Source organism: Peromyscus eremicus, chromosome 14, assembly GCF_949786415.1.
Source record: "Peromyscus eremicus chromosome 14, PerEre_H2_v1, whole genome shotgun sequence".
NCBI classification, from domain to species: Eukaryota; Metazoa; Chordata; class Mammalia; order Rodentia; family Cricetidae; genus Peromyscus; species Peromyscus eremicus.
Window position 1 is genome coordinate 34,051,546 of NC_081430.1, and position 22,178 is coordinate 34,073,723.

Below are 22,178 nucleotides of genomic sequence, written 5' to 3' on the forward strand. Positions count from 1 at the left end.
GCTGCTCTCACAGAAGATCCAGATTCAGTACCTAGCCCCCACATGGTGTCTCATACCATTCGTAATTCTAGTTCTAGGGGATCCAACATTGTATTCTGATCTTGGAGATTAGGCATGTACATGGTGCACGTACGTGCATGCAGGCAAAGCATTCGTGTGCATAAAATGAAAAAATAAATCTACAGAAAAAAAGTTTGGTCATGACAAAAAAGTTCACTAGCATTTGAAATCTGTTTCTCTTTTGTGTGTGTGTGTGTGTTTCTGCAGATTATTAACTGAAGATCAAATAAGTAGCTATGCAAAATTCTCACATGGATGAGTACAGAAACTCGGATAATGGCAGCACAGGCAACAGTTCAGAGGTAGTAGTAGAGCATCCAGATTTTAGTACTGAGATTATGAATGTTACGGAGATGGAACAGTCACCTGATGGCTCTCCCAACGTGAATGCATCTACGGAAGAAAATGAAATGGCAAGTGCTGTGGACCTTCCAGTGACAGAAACAGAAGGAAACTTCCCTCCAGAATTTGAGAAATTTTGGAAAACAGTAGAAACTAATCCTCAGGATTTTACAGGCTGGGTATATTTGCTTCAATACGTAGAACAGGAGGTTAGTAACTATTTAAATGGTGTATGTAAAAGGGACAGAATAATCTAGTAGTATCAATTCAAGCCTTTCTGTTTTGTAATTAAAGTTTAATCTCTTAAATAATCTTCAGATTAAGTTCAATAATGATAGAAGCATATATTTTAGCTTTGAAAATTACATAGGATTATGCATTGTGTAGAGATTATGCAATGCTGACTATTGTGTGGTAATTGAGGTTTGTGTGTGGGTATGTAAAATTAGTGAAATAGTTACCTTGGGGATATGGGAGTGCACTTAAGGAAGGTGGAGTACACTGGCCCGGCATCTGTGAGAGCCTGGGTTTATCCCCAGCTCTAAGGGGAAAAAAAGCTACCCTGCTATTTGACAGAGTTAGTAATTATTCTTTCTTTGATAAAAACTTCTAAGATGTTTAAACACTTTGTTTTATTTTCATCAGAATCACTTGATGGCTGCCAGGAAAGCATTTGACAAATTTTTCATACACTACCCGTATTGCTATGGTTACTGGAAAAAGTATGCAGACCTTGAAAAGCGACATGACAACATTAAACAATCAGATGAGGTGCGTACATCAGTGAATACAGTTTTCTCTGTTAGGTACTGTAAGCCAATTAATAACAAACACTCTTTTTTCTCTGGCTGGCAGTACCTACCATTTATGATCAGACATTTTTTATAGGGTATTTTATTTGCATTTGTCACTATTGTGGCATTTGTAGCTAATGTTTTCTCTCTTTGTTGGCAGGTGCGTTAACCTCTACAGTTTGTCAAGCTTTGCAGTGCAAGCCTCTGTATTACACTGCAGCTTAACAAGTAGGGCAGGGCTTTTCTCTCACTTACATTTGTTTCTCAATTTCCAAACAATAGAGTTGGTTTGCTAGTCACATTTGCTACGTCTTATTGCATTTTTGGTCAGACGCTGTCATTGATGCTCTAATGGGTCTGTGCCCTATGGTCTGTAACCCAAAGCCTGCCCACACAACCCGGTCAGAATGCAGGGACTGCTGCGCTTTGAAGATCAAGACTCTGCACGTGGGGATCAGAACATTGCCATGTTCTATCCAACCTCCACCCAAATGGTAATGGTAGATTATTTAAACAAAATTCCAGTAATTAGTATTTCTAAGGTTCACCGGATAACACAGTGTTGCCTCTCTTTTAAGAAATAATTAAATATTTGAGGTACAGTTTATTGTTTTCTTCTTAGGTTTATCGACGGGGGCTTCAGGCAATACCTCTTAGTGTTGATCTTTGGATCCATTATATAAACTTCTTAAAAGAAACATTGGACCCTGGTGATCCTGAGACGAACAGTACAATAAGAGGGTATGGTAATACTTGATACTTAATGTATTTTAAGATACTTAGATGAGTGTTCAGATGTTGATAAGAAAACTATTCATGAATGCTAAAACTGGAAGTTAATATTTATTTGCTTCATTCCTACTATTTAAAAAACAGCACATGAAATAAACTTATGCTTTATTGCATAAAAAAAATACAATCTTCCTCTTTTCCACACCCCCTTAACTTAGTTTACAAGTTTACATTTTGCTCACTTGTGGTCAATGTCTGTCTTTTCTTTTTTTTGGTTTTTCGAGACAGGGTTTCTCTGTGTAGCTTTGCGCCTTTCCTGCAACTCACTCTGTAGTCCAGGCTGGCCTTGAACTCACAGAGATCAGCCTGCCTCTGCCTCCGAGTGCTAGGATTAAAGTCGTGTGCCACTACTGCCCTGCTTCTTTTCTTCTTTTCTTTTTTAAGATAGGGTTTCTCTTTGTATCCCTGGCTATCCCAGAACTCTCTCTGTAGACCAAGCTAGCCTCTAATTTAGAGATCCTTCTGTCTCCTTCTGAGTGCTGGGATTAAAGGCATGTACTACCACCGCTTGGCTAAGGCAGTTGGTTAGCTTTCTTTTTTCATGTCTGCATGTATGCCTGTATATCACCTGAGTGCCTGGTGTGGCCCAGGAGGCCAGAGAGGGCATTGGATCCCCTGAAACTGGAGTTACCGACAGTTATGGGCTACGATGTTGGTGCTGGGAATTGAACCTGGTTTCTTTGGAAGAGCAGCAAGTGAGCCATCTTTCCAGCCTCACGGTTAATGTCTTAATGTCTGTGCCTCCAGATACAAATTTGTATGTGAATTTTACATATTCTTCAAGTTTTTAACAGGATGTTTTATAATCTCTCCCAAACATTCTTTTAACTTGCAAAAATACAATGTTAAAGTCCTATTTTTTTTTTTTTAAATAGAAGTTTTATTGGAGAGAATAGAACCAGCACATATACAGGGGGAAAAAGCACAAAATTCAACTGCTACAGAACAACTGAAATCCACAATTATCCAGTGTAGCTTGCCATTACTTTTCAGTTTCTTAACCAGCTTTCCTTAATAGTGTGGCTAGTTTTTCAGCTGAAACAGCACCAAGTTTTCAAAGAATTAAGAACTTCAGGAAAGGACCCACTCTCAAGATAATGAAGGTGCCATCAAGAGCCTCTTAGCAGGAACAGCTCTACTAAATATTCCTTTTTTTTTTTTTTTAAATGCCAAATGCTGTTTATTGAAGGAGGGAGGAGGTTTTAAATACAGGCTTAGAGCACAGTGGGAGAAACCCGGAGGGGAGAAGTTCGCTACCGATGTTTTACAATCTTGCATCTAAGCTGTTAACGCCCATTATGCAGGATACACAGACAAGGAACTTCCCTTTAAAGTCCTATTTTTATTTGACCAAATTTTTATTATAGGAAATAGTGCTGCAGAAATGTCTCCGAGTGTATTTTATGGAATGCATTAAAAATAGAACATGTTTGCAAAGAAATTTTATCAAATGGTCCTCAAAAATGGTATCAATTTTACGCTCTCACAAATTCATGAAAATAGTCACTTTTCCATGGCCTTTTCACATACCCACCCCAACTTTCCTTTAATATGCCTGTATTAGGGTTGGAGAGATGGCTCAGCAGGTTAGAGCAGTTATTGCTTTTAAAAAGAATGCATGCAGGAGGGTGGGAGGGGGGAGAACAAGGGAATCTGTGGCTATGCAGAACTGAACTGTATTGCAAAATAAAAAAAAATAAAAAAAAGAATAAGCATATGAACAATTAAAAAAAAAGAATGCATGCATATACTCTGTTTTTCCATTTCTTTTTTTTTTTTTCTTTTTCTTTTTTCTTTTTCCTTGGAAATGGGACAGTTGGGAGCTGCCATGTGGGTGCCTGGGAACTGAACTCGGGTCTACCAGAAGAGCAGCCACTGCTCCCAACCACTAACCCATCTCTCCAGCCCTGTTTTTCCATTTCTTACCTTTTCAGTATAGCTATAGGATTTCAGTATAGCTATAGTATTTTAGTCATTTTGAGTCTGAGTATTTTTTTATCATACTCATCTTTAATAGTCGTATTTTCCCTGGGGTTACTACTTCTCAACCATGTTTCTCATTTGTCTAGAGAAAGGCTTTTCTTACAGCTTTCCCAACAGATCTTTTGATAATCTGTAGATCTTATTTCTCTTTCCCTCCCCCTCGTGTAGCTGCCTCTCTTCTTCTGCAGTCTGTACTCCGTGCTGTCATCTAGTTCTGCCATACAGTTTTGGATTTTCTCATCACCATGGTTCTAGGAAATGTCTTCACTTTATTCCTAGGTTGCAGGCTCTGTTTATTGAAGTTTGATAGATCCTTTTCTTTCTTGTTTATGCCCATCTTGTAGAAGTATAGCCAGTAGCTTCTTCATAGAGGATACTTGAAATAAAAAATAAAAGACATTCAGTTTCTTGTTGGAGAAATCCTGTTGGTCTAAGGCTTACACTAAGCAATTTCTTCAGAGGAGGAGCAGCTGATCTGCCTGATGAATGTAAACCTAAGTTCTGAAATCTCACAGCTGGTCAGAGTCCCCACCAAAGATTAAGCAGACCTTCATCTAACCCTTCAGCCTTTATTATGTTGTCATTCTTTCCCCAGCTTTCCTCAGTGTCTGGTAATTCTCTGGATTCACTGAGATTGTTCTAGGGAAGTAACATCTTTCTTCTTACATATAAACATGCATATGCTTGCCACATGCACACTTGGACACTTTAAATTTATATAGTATAGTAAACATTTCTTTCAGTACTAATATGTCTTTAAACTTTGTTTTTTGCATGGTAAAATGACTTACTGATTAAAAGCACTGTGTGTTTTTCCAAAGGACCCAAGTTTAGTTTCCAGCACCCACATCAGGTGTCTCATAGCAATCTGTAAATCCAGGTCCAGTATATCCAGTGCTGCATTCTGGATCCTGCATATACTCATACAGACACACATACACACATAAATAGAAATACGAAAAATACTAAAAAAGAAAAGTAATAAACTTTTTCAGTGTCTTTTTATTATACTTTTTCTCTTAATGTATTAAAATATTCAGTCATGAATGGTGGCACATGCCTTTAATCCTGACACTCTAGAAGCATGGGCGGGCAGATCTCTGTGAGTTTGGAGTAGGCCTGGTCTACATAGTGCAGTCCAAGCTAGCCAGGGCTACATGAGGAGACCTGTCTTTAAAAATTAAGTCATTGGATTCTGAGTTTTGTGTCTTTCTTGCCAAGAATATATAAATTCTGTATTTTTAATTTAAAGAATTATTTTATGTATATGGGTATTTTTGCTTGCATGTATGTCTTTGCAACATGTGTGTGCCTGGTGTCTGTGGAGACCATAAAAGGATGTTGGCACGCCTGTAACTAGAGTTACAGATGATTAAGCCACCTTGTGTGTGCTGAGAATCAAACCTAACTGCTAGCCATCTCTTAAGCCCTGTACTTTTAATTTTAAATATTTTTCTGTCATTCATCTAGCTGTTCTGACATACACATTAACCCTTCCCTTTGCTAAATAGTTCAGTCTGTGTTGATTTAAAATGCCTGCTTTGCTCACTCCTTTAATCCCAGCACTCAGGAGGCAGAGGCAGGCAGATCTCTGTTGAGTTCAAGGCCAGCCTGGTCTACAGAGCGAGATCCAGGACAGCCAGAGCTGTTAGATAGAGAAACCCTGTCTTCAAAAACCGAAAGAAAAAATAAATTAGAAAAAAAAAAATGCCTCCTTTTATATACATTAAATTCTCACACATTCATTTTTCTGTTTTTTTTTTTTTCTTGGACACTAATCTGTTTAAAAAATAATTTATACTTTTATTTTGTGTGAATAAGTGCTTTTTACACACATGTATGTATACTATATCTATGCCAGGTGCCCAGGAAACTATGTCTCAAATTCTTATAATTTCAGGAAATGCTTAACTGCATTACCCTTATATAAAAATATTTGTATCTTATAATACTAAATAAATTTTGAATTTGAATTTTCTGTTCTGCCTAAAATTTGAGATTGTGTTAAAATTATAAGATAATTTAGGGAATGTGGTCTGTTTGGGGTAAAAGGGCAGGGTTGTTTGTTTTGTTTTCACTTGACTTTTTATAATATTTTAAACCTACGAATATGTATGTAGGGAGAGGTTATACCACAGGTCAGTTAGTTCTCTTCTTCCAATGAGTCTGGAGGATTGAATTCAGGTCCTCAGGCTTGCTAGCAAGTGACTTTACCTGTTGAGGAAACTCACTGGCCCTTGGTTGATTTTTTTTTTTTTTAAGGTGCTTATTTTGAAACTGCACCAAAAAGTGTTTTTTGTTTTAATTTTCATGTGTACTGGGTGTATATGTGTTAGATCCCAGAGCTGACTTTTTAGGTATTTTCCTCAATCACTTGACAACTTATTCACTGAAGTGGGATCTCAGTTGGACCCAGAGCTTGCCACTTAGGTTATTTAAAAGCTACCTAGCTTGCTCTTAGGATCCCCTGTGTCTCCATTCCTTGTGCTGGAATTAAGGCTAGGCTACCATACCCATCACCTAGTATTTAGAAGGGTTCTGGACATTTGAACTCTAGTCCTCATTTATGTAGTTAGCACTTAACTTGCTGAGCCATCTCCCAAGTCATGAAGTTTTGTTTATTAAATGTCAGATCTGAACAGATTAAACAGATATCTCTTGAGATTAGCTAAATAGCGTAAAAGAATACTTGCTTCCACAATGAAAGTTTAAAATTGAAAGATGCTTTTGAAAGATGCTTTTGAGAGTTCTATGTATACTTCTCATTAGTTTATATAATAGTTTGAGTCCCTTGTTACAGTCATTTTTGCTGGAATATTCCTTGAATTGAGGTAGTTTGTCTATAAATTCTTCAGTTTTGTTCTCTGTCCTAAAGGACTTTTCAAATACATAACAGATACTTCATCTACCATGTTCCTCTTACTTTGGAATGTATACATTATACTCATCTTTTCCCTTTGTTTTTTCTCACTTATTCTTCCTATAAACAATTCTTTTATGATTCCTTCTACTTTTTAATCCATGCTTGCCTAGGAAGCAACTGAATATAGCTTTGATTTCAATATTACTTTCTAAATTTAGTAATAATATTTAGAAGTGATTTTATTTGGAGAAGATAACTTAAGAGTAATTTAATTTTTCAGAACTTTTGAGCATGCTGTTCTAGCTGCAGGAACAGATTTTCGATCTGACAAACTATGGGAAATGTATATAAACTGGGAAAATGAACAGGGAAATCTGAGAGAAGTTACAGCTGTGTATGATCGGATTCTTGGTATTCCAACACAGCTGTACAGTCATCATTTTCAGAGGTATGTGGAAAGATCTTTTCTTTGAAATACCTTTGGTTGTTTAACATTATGTGATCAGTTCCCAATATTGAGCATTACAGTTTATTCTGAAATGCTGTATAGGATCTTAGTAGATGAAACTAATTTTCTAGAGAATCAAATTTATGCCTTAACTTTGACATTTCACTTGTATTTTATGAAATGTAATAATTTACTAGTTTTGTTTAGGAAGTTTTCTTTGTCCATTTTATATCTGAGGTACTTTAGAACAGTGAAGAAATGAGAAAACAGAGTTTAATAAATTATTATTTGTAATACTAAATTTATATGGTGCTTGGCAAATATTAAGTGCTTTTTTTTTTTATATTATTTAATTTTTTGAGATAGTGTGTTTCTCATGCTGGCGTAGAGTCTTTAATCCTAACTCAGCATCCCAAAATCTGAAATTCTAGACACACACCTTATTTGGCTGCCTCTGCTGCTTTGTTTGTTTGTTTGTTTTAACAACTTACTGGTTTACAAAATGTATATTCCTGATGTTCACAAACATATCCAGAACAGCAGCGGTTGTAGTGTAGGTGTTAACTTCTTTCTGTCTCTGTTCAAATTAAGTATAATTCCATTTAAATTTTACACTCTGAATTTTTTGTTTATAAAAAAATTATAAATTTAGCCGGGCGGTGGTGGCGCACGCCTTTAATCCCAGCACTCGGGAGGCAGAGCCAGGCGGATCTCTGTGAGTTCGAGGCCAGCCTGGGCTACCAAGTGAGTTCCGGGAGAGGCGCAAAGCTACACAGAGAAACCCTGTCTCGAAAAACCAAAAAAAAAAAAAAAAATTATAAATTTTGTTTATAAAAAGTACTATAACTTTTCAAGGTCGTTCGTTGTACCATTAAAAAATTTCTGTGTACTGTGGGTTCCATGTGTAGTTTTGGTTTTGTTTTCTTTTTCTTTTGAGATAAGGTCTTACTAGGTAGGTAGCTCTAGCTGGCCTAGAACTTACTGTGTGGCACCCATGTGCCTTGACCATGAATCTCTTCCTCACTGCTTCCTGAGTCCTGTGGTTGCAGGTGTGTGCCACATGATCAGCTCCACATGTCTTTGCCTGCTGCAAGGTATCCTCACTGATCAGAACCCAGAAACTAAATAAGTAGGAGATTGTGTCTTTGCCGTTTTCTTTTTTTTTTTTTAACTCTATAGTGTGTGTATGTAACATATGTACTTTGTGTGGGGTTGTTTTCTTTTGAGACTGTTTTATCTCAGCTAGCCTTGAACTTGTGATTCTCCTGTCTCAAGTGCTGAGATTACATGTGTATATAATCACACCCAGCTATTTTGTGGGTTTTTGTTAATTCTTATGAGTAGTATTATATATTGAAATTTTTATATGGTATTATGAATTTCACAGGTAAATGTAATGAGATATTTATAAACTACTATATATAACTCTACTAAAAATAGAAGTTACATGGACTTGTGTTGGGAATAGGAACTAGGAAGAAAAATATAAATAGAAACATCGTAGGTTGGGTCTCTTGTTTCTTATTATTGATGAGCTAAAAAAGACAACTTTCTAGGAGATAATGAGCTAGGCACACACTTGCTGAAATAAATTATTAAAACAAGACTTTGTATTTGGCAATGCTTGATAAATATACATGTTGTGCAAATGAAGGCCAAAGACAAGGTTTTTTTCTTTACAGTTTGTTTTATTTTTATTTTATGTACATTGGTGTTCTGCCTGTATGTGTATCTGTGTGAGATCCCTTGGAACTGTTGTAAGCTGCTGTGTGGGTACTGGAATTGAACCTGGGGCCTCTGGAAGAGCAGCCAGTGCTCTTAACTGCTGAGCCATCTCTCCAGCCCCCACAAGGCTTTTTTTTTTTTTTCCTCCCGGTTTTTCGAGACAGGGTTTCTCTGTGTAGCTTTGCGCCTTTCCTGGGACTCACTTGGTAGTCCAGGCTGGCCTCGAACTTACAGAGATCTGCCTGGCTCTGCCTCCCGAGTGCTGGGATTAAAGGCGTGCGCCACCACCACCTGGCCCCACAAGGCTTTTTTATAGACTAATTCTTACTTGTCTAAAATGCAATGACATTTATGTTTACAAGACCTTAATCAAGGAAATACTAGCTTTCTGCTACTAGAAAAGTTGCTTTTTAATTTTTCATATTTTTTTAAGAGTTTCATGCATTGTGTTTTAATCATATTTACCCCTTAATTACTCCCTACCCCTCTCAACTGTAGTGCATGCATGTGTGCGTGCATCTTGTGTGTGCATGTGTGTGCACACAACCGAATGCTTGGTTTTGTTTTGGTTTGTTTTACTTTCTTTCTTAATATATAGCCCATACACTCGTGGCATATGAAGTCATCCACTGGAGTATGGTCAACCTACCAGGGGCCAGCCATACTTAAAGAAAACTGACTTCCCCAGAAACCATTAACTGTGAATAGCTCTTCAGGGATAGGGATCGTGAGCTCCTTTGCCTTCCACATAACAGCAATTTTAAAGGTGCCCATGGTCACTTGGGTTTACTTCAGTGCCTTAGGTGAAGCAGAATGTACTTTACTTGGTTTTCAAAGCTGCTTATTTCACAATTACCTGGAAACAGAAAAATCTTCTGGGAATGAGATAAGGCCTTTCAGACAGTCTTCCCCCCCCCCTTGTTTTTTTTTTTTGTTATTGTTTTTGTTTTTTTAAGAAGTCTGTGTTTTCTGAGTCTTTATTTATCCCTGAGCTATATTCTCAGTCCTTCCAAATCTTTCATACATATGTGTGTGTGTGTGTGTGTGTGTGTGTGTGACAGAGAGAGAGAGAGAGATTGTGGCTTGGCAGGGTGGTATGTGCACATGAGTACAGTTGTCTGTGGAGTGCAGAAGAAGGCATCAGATCTCTTGGATTTGGAATTAGGTGGTTGTGAGCCAACTAGCATGGGTGCTGGGGACTGAACTCTGATATTCCGTGACAGTGGTGCATGCTATTAACTAATGAGCTCTTTTCAGTCCTCCAAATCTTTTTTCAAATGAGTGTCCTGCTAGATTTAGTTTTTGTTTTTTGAGATAGGGTTTCTTTGTGTAGCTCTGGCTGTCCCGGAACTTATTCTTTATACCAGGCTGGACTTGAACTCAGAGATCTACCTGCCTCTGCCTCCTAAGGCTGGGATTAAAGATATATACTACCACACTCATCAGTATTAGTGTTTTTAATTTAATTATTTGCATATTGGTGGGAAAATGTATATGTGCTTGTCAGAGGTTGAGAGGCTGAAGTCTTGTGTTTTTCTATCTTTTAGAAATTAATTTTATGTGTGTATTTTGCCTGCACGTATGTCTATGTACCACATATGTTCCTGATGCCTATGGAACTGGAAGTACAGTTAGGATGCTGGGGGTCGAACCTGGGTCCTTTGGAAGAGCAAGCAGCCAGTGTTCTCCAGCCCTCCTGTGTTTTTCTCCAGCCCTCCTGTGTTTTTCTTCATCACCCTTTACCTTACTTTTCCGAGACAGGGTCTCACACTGATTTTCAGGTCATCTGTTGGCTAGGCTAGCTGGCCAGCGAGCCCTGGGGAATTCTGCTATCTGCCTTCTAGTACTGGATTGCCTCTGCCTCCCCAATGCTGGGATTACAAGGCGTATGTCATAACCACATTCTGCTTATGTCACTGTTTTTGTTTTGTTTTTAATGTTTTTAATAACTTTGGAGGAAGGAAATTACATGACTTGAGGTTGGGAGACACCTTTATTCAGGTGAAAAGTTAGGTCAAAAAGATGTATTTAGAAAACAGAATCAGTAGGATCTGTTATCCCATGGATGTAAATGATTAACTGGGAAAGACTGGGAGATAGCACGTGGTGGTGGGGAGAAGGAGATCATTTCTTAGCCAGCCTCAGGTATATAGTGAGTTCTAGGCAGTCTGGCAGGCATGGTGAGACATGCCTTTAGCCTCAGTACTGTGGAGGTAGAGACAGGCAGATCATAGAGTTCCAAGCCAGCCATGGCTATAGACAGACCTTGTCTCAAAAAACAAAAAGCCCAATAAATAAATATAGTATAGGAGATTCCATGTTAAAATCAAGATGGAAGATACTTGAGCTCTTTTTTGGTGGTTCCAGTTAAAATTTGGGGTGTATGAAATAGTATGTTTAGATAAAATAGTGAAATGACGTTTTCTTGAAAATGTGTTAGCTGGATGTGATGGTACATGGCCTATAATCCATGATGGAAGTAAAGATTTTGAGTTTCAGGCCAGTGTCAGCTAGTGAGTCAGTTTCTCAAAAGAAAGTTTAAGTTTTTATACATTAGTTTGAAACTAGTTTATGTTCATATAAAAAAATACATTTTCTTTTTCTGTAGACTTTTGGCAATTGGATATAATAATCTGCAATTTTAAAATTTTGGACTTTTGTTATAGTTTTGAGTTCTATTGATACAGTAATTACTTCAAGCTCTGTTAATGACTTTAGCCAGAAAGTATATAAAAATGTAAGGCTAAAAGAGAATTCCTGGGAACAAAGCCTTAAGGGCAGGAAATAATTGGGACCTAATAATTTTATCTAATCATTGGGACCAGAATTAAGCAGCAATCAGAAAGTGACTTGGAGTAAAACCAAGAAAGTGGTACCTCACAAACCAAGCTGTGAAGAAGATTCTAAAAGTAAGAAAACATGGTTAGCAGGCTCAAATGTTGAAGATAGAGGGTGTACTGGAGAACAAATATCCGTTGATATTGCATGTATGGTAACTGGTGACCTTAAGGAAGCCCGTGTCATTAGGTTGTTAAACAGAAATGTATGGAGGAGTAATTGGTAGGTAGGATGATAGTGTAAACATTTTATGATCACTTTAATGTGAATTGGCTATGTTTTATTTAAATTTGCAAAGTAGATATATTGTTTTATAGATTTAAGATTGGGAGAAGAGAAAAATCCAATAATCACAGAGAATACTAGAGTTGGAATTTGTGTATCTGTTCTCTATATTCCACTGCAAAGACCGAGTGGAAACTAAATACATACATATAAATATATATTAAGTGGTAGGATTTTAATACAGAATAAGAGAAATGTTAGGATATTCTGATTTGTTTCTCTGCTTACTTGAAGGAATAATATGTAGCAGGTACCTGACATGTGGTTTTTAATTCTTCCTTCAGATTTAAAGAACATGTACAGAATAACTTGCCTAGAGATCTTTTAACTGGTGAACAGTTCATTCAGTTGAGAAGGGAATTAGCTTCTGTAAATGGACACAGTGGTGATGATGGACCTCCTGGTGATGACCTTCCATCAGGAATTGAAGACATAACTGACCCAGCAAAGGTAAGCTTTTTAATCATATGTTCAGTACATAAGAAACTAGGTAGCATATGTGGAAGGGCAGTAAGTTCAGGGCCTTTATGTCAGTATGATTTAAGTATGAATTTAAAGGAGAAAGTCTTACCATGAGACTGGAAGTAACTTAGTTTAGAAAAAGGTTTTTACTTTGACTATAATCTATTCCTTTTTTTAAAATTACATAAGAAATTGGCTTTTTGAAGTTCTTTTATAAATCATACTTAAAGCTGGGTATGATGGCACTTGGGAGGCAGAGTCAGGTGGATCTCTGTTAGTTCTAGGACAATCTAGTCTCCATGTGAGTTCTAGGATAGCCACGGTTTTATGTATAGAGACCCTGTCTCAAAAACCAAAGCAAACAAACAATTGTATTTAAAATAATAACACCTAACAATTAAAAACTCCCTGCTGAAGAATGAAATATCTGTAGAAGATACTTAAAGTGTGTGATGTTGAGAATTTTCAGTATGTAACTTACAAGATTAATTTTTTTCTTTTTTTCCAAGCTAATTACTGAAATAGAAAACATGAGACATAGAATCATTGAAATTCATCAAGAAATGTTTAATTATAATGAGCATGAAGTTAGTAAGAGGTGGACATTTGAAGAAGGTGTAAGTGTTTTTTATAAGTCTTCAAAATTTAAAAATAAGATTTCTTCTTATAGCAGTGAAACCATTGTTAATATTTCTTTCTATTTGTAGAAGTAATAACTCAAGGTATGCGTCTCAATTGTATTTAACATTTTCCATGACCAGTTTTAAAATCTTACTGCATTTAGATTTCAAATGCAAGATTCCTGATTATTGAGTTACACCTTAGATAAAACAGCCGTTATAAGGGTTGGGCATTAAGCTCAGTTTGTAGACTGCTTGCCTAACATGCATGAATCTCTGGGTTTGATCCCAGCACCACATTTAGACCAGGTTTGGTGCCAAATCTTATAACTCAGCAATTGGAAGCTAGTGATAAAAAGTTCAAATATTAAAAGTAATCTTCAGTTATCCAGTAAGTTTTATGCCAGCCTGTGCTACATCAAACACCATCTCAAAAATAAATACATAATCCATCCATTATAGGTGAATAATATTTTTTTTCTTGCAAATTTAACTATTTTCTTACTGATTTGGTAAGGTATATGTCAAACAGTTTTCCTCTTTGAAGTATGTAGTTCAGTAGTTCACGGATATGTACTACCATCAGCATAGTCAACTTGATTATATTTTTCTCGTCTTTCCTCTTGAGTTCTTCTTACCCTACTTAACTCACCTGCAGTTTAGCTTCTGTAGCCCTAGGCTTAAGTTTATAATATGGCTTTGTTTTTGTAAATTACCCTATCATGGCCTAGCCTGTGAATGGAGTTATACGTCTATTGTATTGTGTCTGGCTGTAAAATAGTTTTGATAAATGCACAATATAGTTTACCTTAGTAATCAAAGAATAATTCTTTTAATGGTCTCCTTGTCTACTCTCATTTCTATCCATATATAACTATGTTAAAATGGATCAATTTAAAAATAAGTAATAAAGAATAACATTTTCACTATTATTATAAAAATGACTAAATAGGACTGGTGTGTGATGTCTCAGTGGTTAAGAGTGCTTGCTGCTCTTGTAGAGGATCCAAGTTTGTTTCCTATCATCCATGTTGTAGGGGGCTCAGAAATGTCAGTGCAGTTCAGAGGATCCACACTCTCTGGACTCTGGGCACCCGTACCTGCATGCAAGTAGTGTATATAAACTCATAGGTGCACATACACTTAAGTAAAAATAAAATACGTATTGTTTGAAAAGACTGAATATATGGAAGATGTGTTCTTTTCCATTGTCAAACTCATGGAGGTTGAATAATTTTAATTAAAAAAAAAAAAACTATTTTATGCCAGGTATAGTGTCATAAGTCTTTAATGGCAGCACTTAGGAGACAGAGGCGAACGGATCTCTGGGAGTTTGAGGTTAGCCTGGTCTACAGAGACTCTGTCTCAAGCCCCCTCCACCCTGAAAAATTAGTAATGAATTTAAAATTTTATTCTTTGTATTTAAAATTATCTATATAATTGTACTTAATGTTTTGACTTTGGTTTACTTTTATTGCCATATAATATTTTTTTTTTTTGCAGATTAAAAGACCTTATTTTCATGTGAAACCTTTGGAAAAGGCCCAACTAAAAAACTGGAAAGAATACTTAGAATTTGAAATTGAAAATGGGACTCATGAAAGAGTTGTGGTTCTCTTTGAAAGATGTGTCATATCTTGTGCCCTCTATGAGGAGTTTTGGATTAAGGTAAGAAAATGACATAGTGTTTAACTTGAATATATTATAAACATTGATCTAGTGACTAACCTTTTTTGTACTTCTGTTGAATGTTGTTCATATAACTATATCTGTTGCATTAGGAGATGGTCTGCTTGCAACCAGATTTGACTGCTGCATATGCCAACCTCGTTGCCTCTCTTCGTCCTTCCTTACAGAAACTAGTCTAGTGGTTCAATAAAGGTGCTGAATGGGTTTACAAATAGAATTTTATCGTTCTGTCACATATTTAATCACGTGTTCAACTGTAAATTATTCCAGTATTTCCTCTTTTCTATATGTAGTATGCCAAGTACATGGAAAACCATAGCATTGAAGGAGTAAGGCATGTCTTCAGCAGAGCTTGTACTGTTCATCTTCCAAAGAAACCCATGGCACATATGCTTTGGGCAGCTTTTGAGGAACAGCAGGGTAAGAAGGAGAATGTTCAGTTGATTTATTTTAATTAATTTATTTTATGTGAATGAATGGGTGTTTTACCTGCATGCATATCTGTGCTTAAGTGTTTACAAAGACCAGAAGAGGGCATGGATTCCTCTGGGACTGTGCTTAACAGATGGTTGTGGGTACTGAGAAGTGAGCCTGGTGCTCCTAAATGCTACTTTAGCACTTTGTCAGTATGGAATTACTGCACTGAGGGATGTATAAAGAAGAATTTGATTAATTACTTCTATAAAAGCTATGTTGTTTCCTTAACAATTCAACCTTGCCATATCATATCTAAGATCAGCCATAGACAGTACAAAATAAGCATGGCTACTTAAAAATCCCGCAACCCCCTAAATAGAGAGCTAGATTTAGTCTGTGGGCTAATGTTTTTCAGTTCTTGATATCAAGTCTGTTTCAGAAATTTAAACAAAAGTGATGTAAAGTGTATTTTGGAAATTTAAACAAAAATATAAACATTTAATTACTGTTTTAGGGAACATTAATGAAGCCAGGACTATCTTGAGAACATTTGAAGAATGTGTTCTAGGACTGGCAATGGTTCGATTGAGAAGAGTAAGTTTAGAACGACGGCATGGAAATATGGAAGAAGCTGAACATTTGCTTCAAGATGCTATAAAGAATGCCAAATCAAATAATGAGTCATCATTTTATGCTATTAAACTAGCCCGACATCTTTTCAAAATACAAAAAAATCTTCCAAAATCAAGAAAGGTACTTTTGGAAGCAATCGAAAGAGATAAGGTACGCATGTTTTAAACAACATCTTCCATAAAAAGCCAGTACTTCTTCACTTTGGCAACCATGATGAAAGACTTGGTCTATACAGTAATATATTTTATTACTAAATGAGGACAACAGTCCCTCTAAACTGATGTTGCCATTTTTAACATTTTTTCCTAATTACTTTGAATTTAAAGTTTGAGAAAATTATGATTAGTGAGCTAAAATTGTAAATATTGTGGTCTTTGTAATTAACTTTAGAAATTTTAGAAACTTAATGATTGTTAAATAGAATAAAGAACCTGGGAGAATCCTTTAGGAACAAAAGCATAACAGTATCAAACAAAGTAGTATAGTGATTTTCTTTTGCAGAAGTTATTTTTACCAGTTGTTGTTGGTGCACATCTTTAATCCTAGCACTCAGGAGGCAGAGGCGGGTGATCTCTATGAATTCGAGGCCAGCCTGGTGTACAAAGCGAGTTACATGCACAGCCAAAGCTGTTACACAGAGAAACCCTGTCTAGAAAAACCACACACACACACAAAAAAAAAACCAAAAACCAAAAACCAAAAAACAAAAAAGTTCCTATTATATAAGAGTTACTAAAAGCTAGTGTACTGGAAGTGTTTCATTTTGTAGATTTTAAGCTGTATTGGGCCTGTTGAAGATACAAGTTTGAGGTGTAATATACAGATTATCTTTTTGTATTTTAATTTCCAATTTTCATGCTAGGCAAAGTCCAGCTAACTAACATAGGATATTGAGCTTTAATGGGTTAGCATGTAACAACATACTGCACAGTGTGGGAATAATAGTGTCACAACCCAGCAGTGTTGCTAAAGTAGCACAGGGATTGTGACCGAGTGACAGAATACTTGTCTGCTGTCCAGTCCAACAGGACAGGGAAAAAATATGTCCTGAAGAATATGTTTCATTTCATTATATACATGCTGGAAATACTGACATGAGTTATATTTTAATCTTAAACATTTATACTTTAATTAAAATATTGTAGGAATGTTATTAATTGATTCTGCTTTTTACTCAGGAGAACACAAAGTTATACCTCAATTTACTTGAAATGGAATACAGTTGTGATCTCAAACAAAATGAAGAAAGTATCCTCAATTGCTTTGACAAGGCCATTCATGGTTCATTGCCTATTAAAATGAGAATTACATTTTCTCAGAGAAAAGTGGAATTCCTTGAAGATTTTGGTTCAGATGTTAATAAGTAAGATCTTAAATTCATCATATTTTTTAATGGAATATGAGCATTGTTATTTTGTGATGATAATTTGATGGTTACATTAATACATTGCTAAATTTATTTTAAAATATTTTTCTTATTATATATATGATGTATATGTATGGGAGGGAGTGCATGTGTTCCAAAATATATGTGGGGAGGTCAGAAGACAACTTCATGGGGTTTTCTCTTACTTTTTCCTGGGCGCTAGGGATTAGACTCAGGTCACCAGGTGCTGAACTACCTTGTTGGATATAATGCTAAATTTAAAAGTGTTTGTTAAAGCTACTTTTCTTTCAGAGACAAGTGGAGGTAAATTCAGTTTTGTAAATATGTGTATGCTTAATATGACTTAAGCTTTATCATTTCTTCAAAACCATTTTCCTCTTTTAAATGAGTGTTATTTGTGTATGCATATGCTCTGGTTAGAAGACACTTTGTAGCCCTCAGTTCTCTCCTTCCACCATGTGGGCCCTGCAAAAAGAGAAATGAGATAGAAACTTAACTATGAGGTAGGTAGGTGGGGTGGCTGTAGTTGATGTAAAGCTCAGTGGTGGACTATGTGTCATGTATAAGGCACTGAATTCAGTCCTCAGCAACATGCACAGAGCTAAGATAGGATTAGTCTGGAAAAGGAATTGCATCTAATCTCAGCTTGGAAAAGAAGGTAGATGTGGTCACACAGATCTTGCTCACTGGACTCATCCTCCTGAATCATAAAAGGCTACAAGTTAAGGATGATGTAAGGGTTTGCTGTAGATTTGGGGGAAGGGGAGGATAAGATCTAAACTTTAGATTTAAATCTGGTAACCTGGAAAGTAGAAATACTGCCTAGAACATTGGTAAAGTTCCGGTCTTTCTCTCTTGCTAGTAAGTAAATATCCCAGTGCCTAATAGGCATGTATGTGCCTTTGCTGATATGATTTACAATGATTCCCACTGAAACCATTCTAAATTGTGTCTACATATGTGTGGATGTTTTTGATGGTAAGTTTACAGCTTGACACAGCTAGTAATTTCAGTTCTTGAAATCATGCTAAATATTTTGTATTTATATAACAATTATAGCCATTTAAATGGATACAAGTACTGTTGTTTTAGTCAGTAGAGAGAGGTTCACTCAGATACCCAAGTTTTTCAAGTCATGTATTAGGAGGATGAAATTCGACCCTATTTCATAGTTTCTGCTCTTAACTACCTTGTATACTCTACAGTTATTGTTTACACTGAAGAAGGTATACAGAAAAACTGACTTTATGTAATGTTAGCTTTTCATTGGGATAGTATATTTCTTGGGTTCTACAAAAGTATATGGATTGACATATGCTTGATCTGTATGGATAAAAATAGATTTGTCACGCTTCCTAGAAGAGGTAGTTTCATTTAGTTCCTATTGGATTCTGATGAAGAGAAACACAGCGATGGTAACAGAATACATTAACAGTAATGTGTATGAGTGGAATAGTATGTGACGTACTCTTAAGTATTGAATCCAAGGCCTAGTACATGGTAGTTAAGTACTTTACCCACTGACCCAGTGGTTCTCAACCCCTTTTCAGGGTCACATATCAAATATTCGGCATATCAGATATTTACATTATGATTCATAACAGTAGCAAAATTAATTTAGCAATGAAAATAATTTGATGGTTGGGGTCACCACAACATGAGGAACTGTATTAAAGGATTGAAACACTGGGAAGGTTGAGAACCACTGCACTGACCCATTGAACCTACTTCTCCAGAACCAAGTAGGGTTGTTTTGTTTTTAAATTGAAGTGAGCCTTAGCTGGCCTTGAATTCAGAGATCTATCTGCCTTCTGAGTGTTAGGGTTAACAGCATGCGTACCACACCTGGCCAGAACTAGGATCTTGATGCAGTTCAGAGGTTGTACTATCAGCAGTAAACAGCAAATTCTTAAGATTGGCACCTACAAAATTAAATGAGCTATCATTTTGATTTGGTAGTAATATCCAAACAAATTACTGGTTCAGTGAAAGGTGTACTATGTATGCTGTTAAACATGTAGGTATGGAGCATCTGGATATCAGAACTAAGATTTAAGTCTTAAAAGACAAGACAAACAGCCCAGTTACAAATTTATATAAGTTGTTTTCTTATGTGGAAATAACTTAAATCTTTCTAAAAAAATGTTTTATACATCCCAAAGGATTTTGTTTTTCTTCCTCTTCAGGCTTCTGAATGCATATGATGAACATCAAACACTCCTAAAGGAACAGGATTCTTTAAAAAGGAAAGCTGAAAATGGGTATGTAATTTCCTGATAAATCAGGAAGGGATGCTTAAAACATTTCAATATGAAAATTCGCTTTAAAACATGTACTTTTATGGCTTGAAAAAAAAAAAAACATGAATGGTTGAGCTTAGAAGCAAGTATGAAGATTGCCTTCAGCCTACCACTCTCCAAGGCCCAAAATGAGGATTCCATTGGACCTGGAGATGAGACTGAGAGTTGGAAAGCCATTTAGAGTTGGGCCACTGGCCCTAAGTTGAGGGTTGTAGTTAAGGAAATCCTTATAGTTAGGGTGACAGTTCAGGGCAATCTGGTGGCAAGCACAGTGGGGTTTGTTTCTATAAAGAATTGGAGGTAAGTTTGTGATGCAAAGTTTGTTCATCTACGGCGTAACTGCTTAGCTGTAACAGGTTATGCAGAAACGTGAATGTTGTGTAGACAATCTCTAGTTTTAGTCAGGATTAAAGGCATTTGCCACCATGCCCAATTTACAAGTCTTTTTTAAACATCAAGGACAAATGAAACACAGGTCACATCCAGACTCTAGGCTAGTTTGCCACCTCTGGCATAAGGAAAGAACTAAGCATGTAATTTCTCAGCATGAGGTCACCCTGTATAAATGGAGAGTTGTAGATTTTGTCAAGAGTAAGAAGGCTAAAAAGTCAAAGGCCAGATTGGAAAGGGGTTTTGTTTTACCTTGTTGAAAAATCTTAAATCTATTACTTGGAGTGGCAGACTGCTGTTGATTGACCCTTTGAGGACAGGGATCAGTACCATCTATGCTCTTGGCAGCTAATCTCGATAGCATCTCAGGAATATATTAGAGGTCACATTCCTTGGCAGAAATGGGAGGTAAAGTTCTGAGGATGGAGAAGTTTCAGAGATTGCTCCATAACGAAAGGTAAACTGGGCTTAGTCTCCAGTCTGTTTACCACAGCTTGTCTAGGCAGGCATATATCCATCCATTCCCCCCCCTCCCCCCATTACCTTCTGAATAGTATCTTGCTCTCAAAAGATGGTTGAAAGCATTAACTAAGACAAAAGTACACAGTATAGTTGTCTAAGAAAGGTCCTATCTCTGGGAATTTTGAGTTTCTATTTTGGCTTTTCACATAGTTCAGAAGAACCAGAAGAAAAGAAAGCACACACAGAAGATATGTCATCAGCACAAATCATTGATGGGGATTTACAGGCAAATCAAGCTGCATATAATTACAGTGCCTGGTATCAGGTAAGTCTGCATAATTTATTCTTCATTGTAGGTCTATATTGTATATTTCCTTTTCTGATTTAGTGGTGGAATTTCAACAGCTTAATTTTATATGTGGAACATAGCTGTAATTCTAGTATGCTGACATATTTACTTTTACCTTTTCAGTATAATTATCAGAATCCTTGGAATTATGGACAGTATTATCCTCCACCTCCAACCTGATGGAAAAAATGTAAATTTCAGATTGGTTATATGAGAAATGTGGAATTATTTTTTTTGAAGGATGTAAACATAGCATAAGCTTGTTGTATTTGATAATTTGTCTTCCCAGTTTCTGTGTAACATTTGTTTAGTTAAGAGTAGAAAATGTCAATTAGTAGTATACTATAGAAACTTTTCCTACCATTTTTAAAATTTACTTTTTATTGGAGAACTTTTTTTTTTAATTTTTATTTTATTTTACTTAAGTGGTCTAGAATTCTTTTGCAGCTAACGCAAGAGATTTGTAGCCTTAAGTGTAGGGAAAAAGATTACAAGATTCTGGGAAAAAAAAATAAGGGCTGGTTATTGAGAATTTTATCTCCTTAAAAAAAGATTTAAAAGAAAGATTTTTAACCTTAAATGTTAAGGTTGTCTCTATGTTTCAGTTATACTTGGAAATTTGGCTCTAATTGCAAGAAAGATGAACTATTAACATGCTCTGCCTTGGAATAGATTGTAAATGAGAAAGTGTAATGAGAAAGTCAGGATCCCCTTAAGAAATGAAATATCAAAGTATGAATTGGGAGACTGTATCTAGAATATTCATGTAAAACTTGCGAGCAAGCTTTCATTTTGATCAAATTTATCGTCATTTTTGTAATAAAAGTGAAGACTCATGCAGCAATTGTTTATGAATTCATTTGGGGGAGGCACACCAAATACAGATTAACATTGCTTTGAAGTAAGCCTTCTTTAAATTTATTATCTTCCTACCAGAATGTTTTACTTACTTTGATTTTCTGCTTCAAGTTCTATGCCTTTGACCTTTCACCATGGAATAATATTTTTAAAAATGTCCTGGACAAAGATAGCCACCTTGATTAACGGTTATACGCTTATTTGGATGAACTCCCAAGTCCTGCTTACCTAATCCGAACATTAATACAGCAACACAGAATAAGTCAAATCAAGACAATCCATGACATTTTTATTGAGCCTTTTAGTTTATAATATGAGGTAAAAGGAAAAGCAGTTCTCTTTAATACTTTACACAGCTATAGTAAAATATCTGAGACTTAAAGGGACTTCCAGGGGATTACAACTGAGATCAAGTAAACAAGCTTTAACTCCTTGAATTTTCCAGTTGACTCTTCCCTTAAAATAGTAACAAGCTCTTGTT

The 22,178-nt window shown here is 36.1% G+C and overlaps 1 protein-coding gene and 1 non-coding gene across 6 annotated transcripts; both read left to right on the forward strand.

Moving 5' to 3' along the window:
* Window positions 1-296: 296 nt before the first annotated feature.
* Prpf39 (pre-mRNA processing factor 39) lies at window positions 297-22,089 on the forward strand. Of its 5 annotated transcripts, none has more exons than XM_059279858.1 (14): window positions 297-611; window positions 1,048-1,173; window positions 1,819-1,937; window positions 7,115-7,282; window positions 12,415-12,580; window positions 13,102-13,209; window positions 14,716-14,880; window positions 15,195-15,321; window positions 15,833-16,101; window positions 17,130-17,314; window positions 19,525-19,599; window positions 20,701-20,815; window positions 20,963-21,029; window positions 21,809-22,089. In XM_059279858.1, the coding sequence occupies exons 1-13, from the start codon at window positions 297-299 to the stop codon at window positions 21,017-21,019; spliced, it is 1,995 nt and encodes a 664-aa protein (XP_059135841.1). In that variant the 3' UTR covers window positions 21,020-21,029; window positions 21,809-22,089. The 5 variants fall into 5 exon arrangements, with proteins under 5 accessions (XP_059135841.1, XP_059135840.1, XP_059135842.1 ...); XM_059279861.1 differs by lacking the exons at window positions 297-611; window positions 21,809-22,089 and adding exons at window positions 1,357-1,424; window positions 1,528-1,690 and having other exon boundaries at window positions 1,070-1,173; window positions 20,963-21,321; XM_059279857.1 differs by lacking the exon at window positions 21,809-22,089 and having other exon boundaries at window positions 20,963-21,321.
* LOC131924809 (small nucleolar RNA SNORD127) lies at window positions 16,154-16,240 on the forward strand. The gene has a single exon (XR_009383068.1). It is a non-coding gene; the product is annotated as a small nucleolar RNA SNORD127 (small nucleolar RNA).
* Window positions 22,090-22,178: the final 89 nt, after the last annotated feature.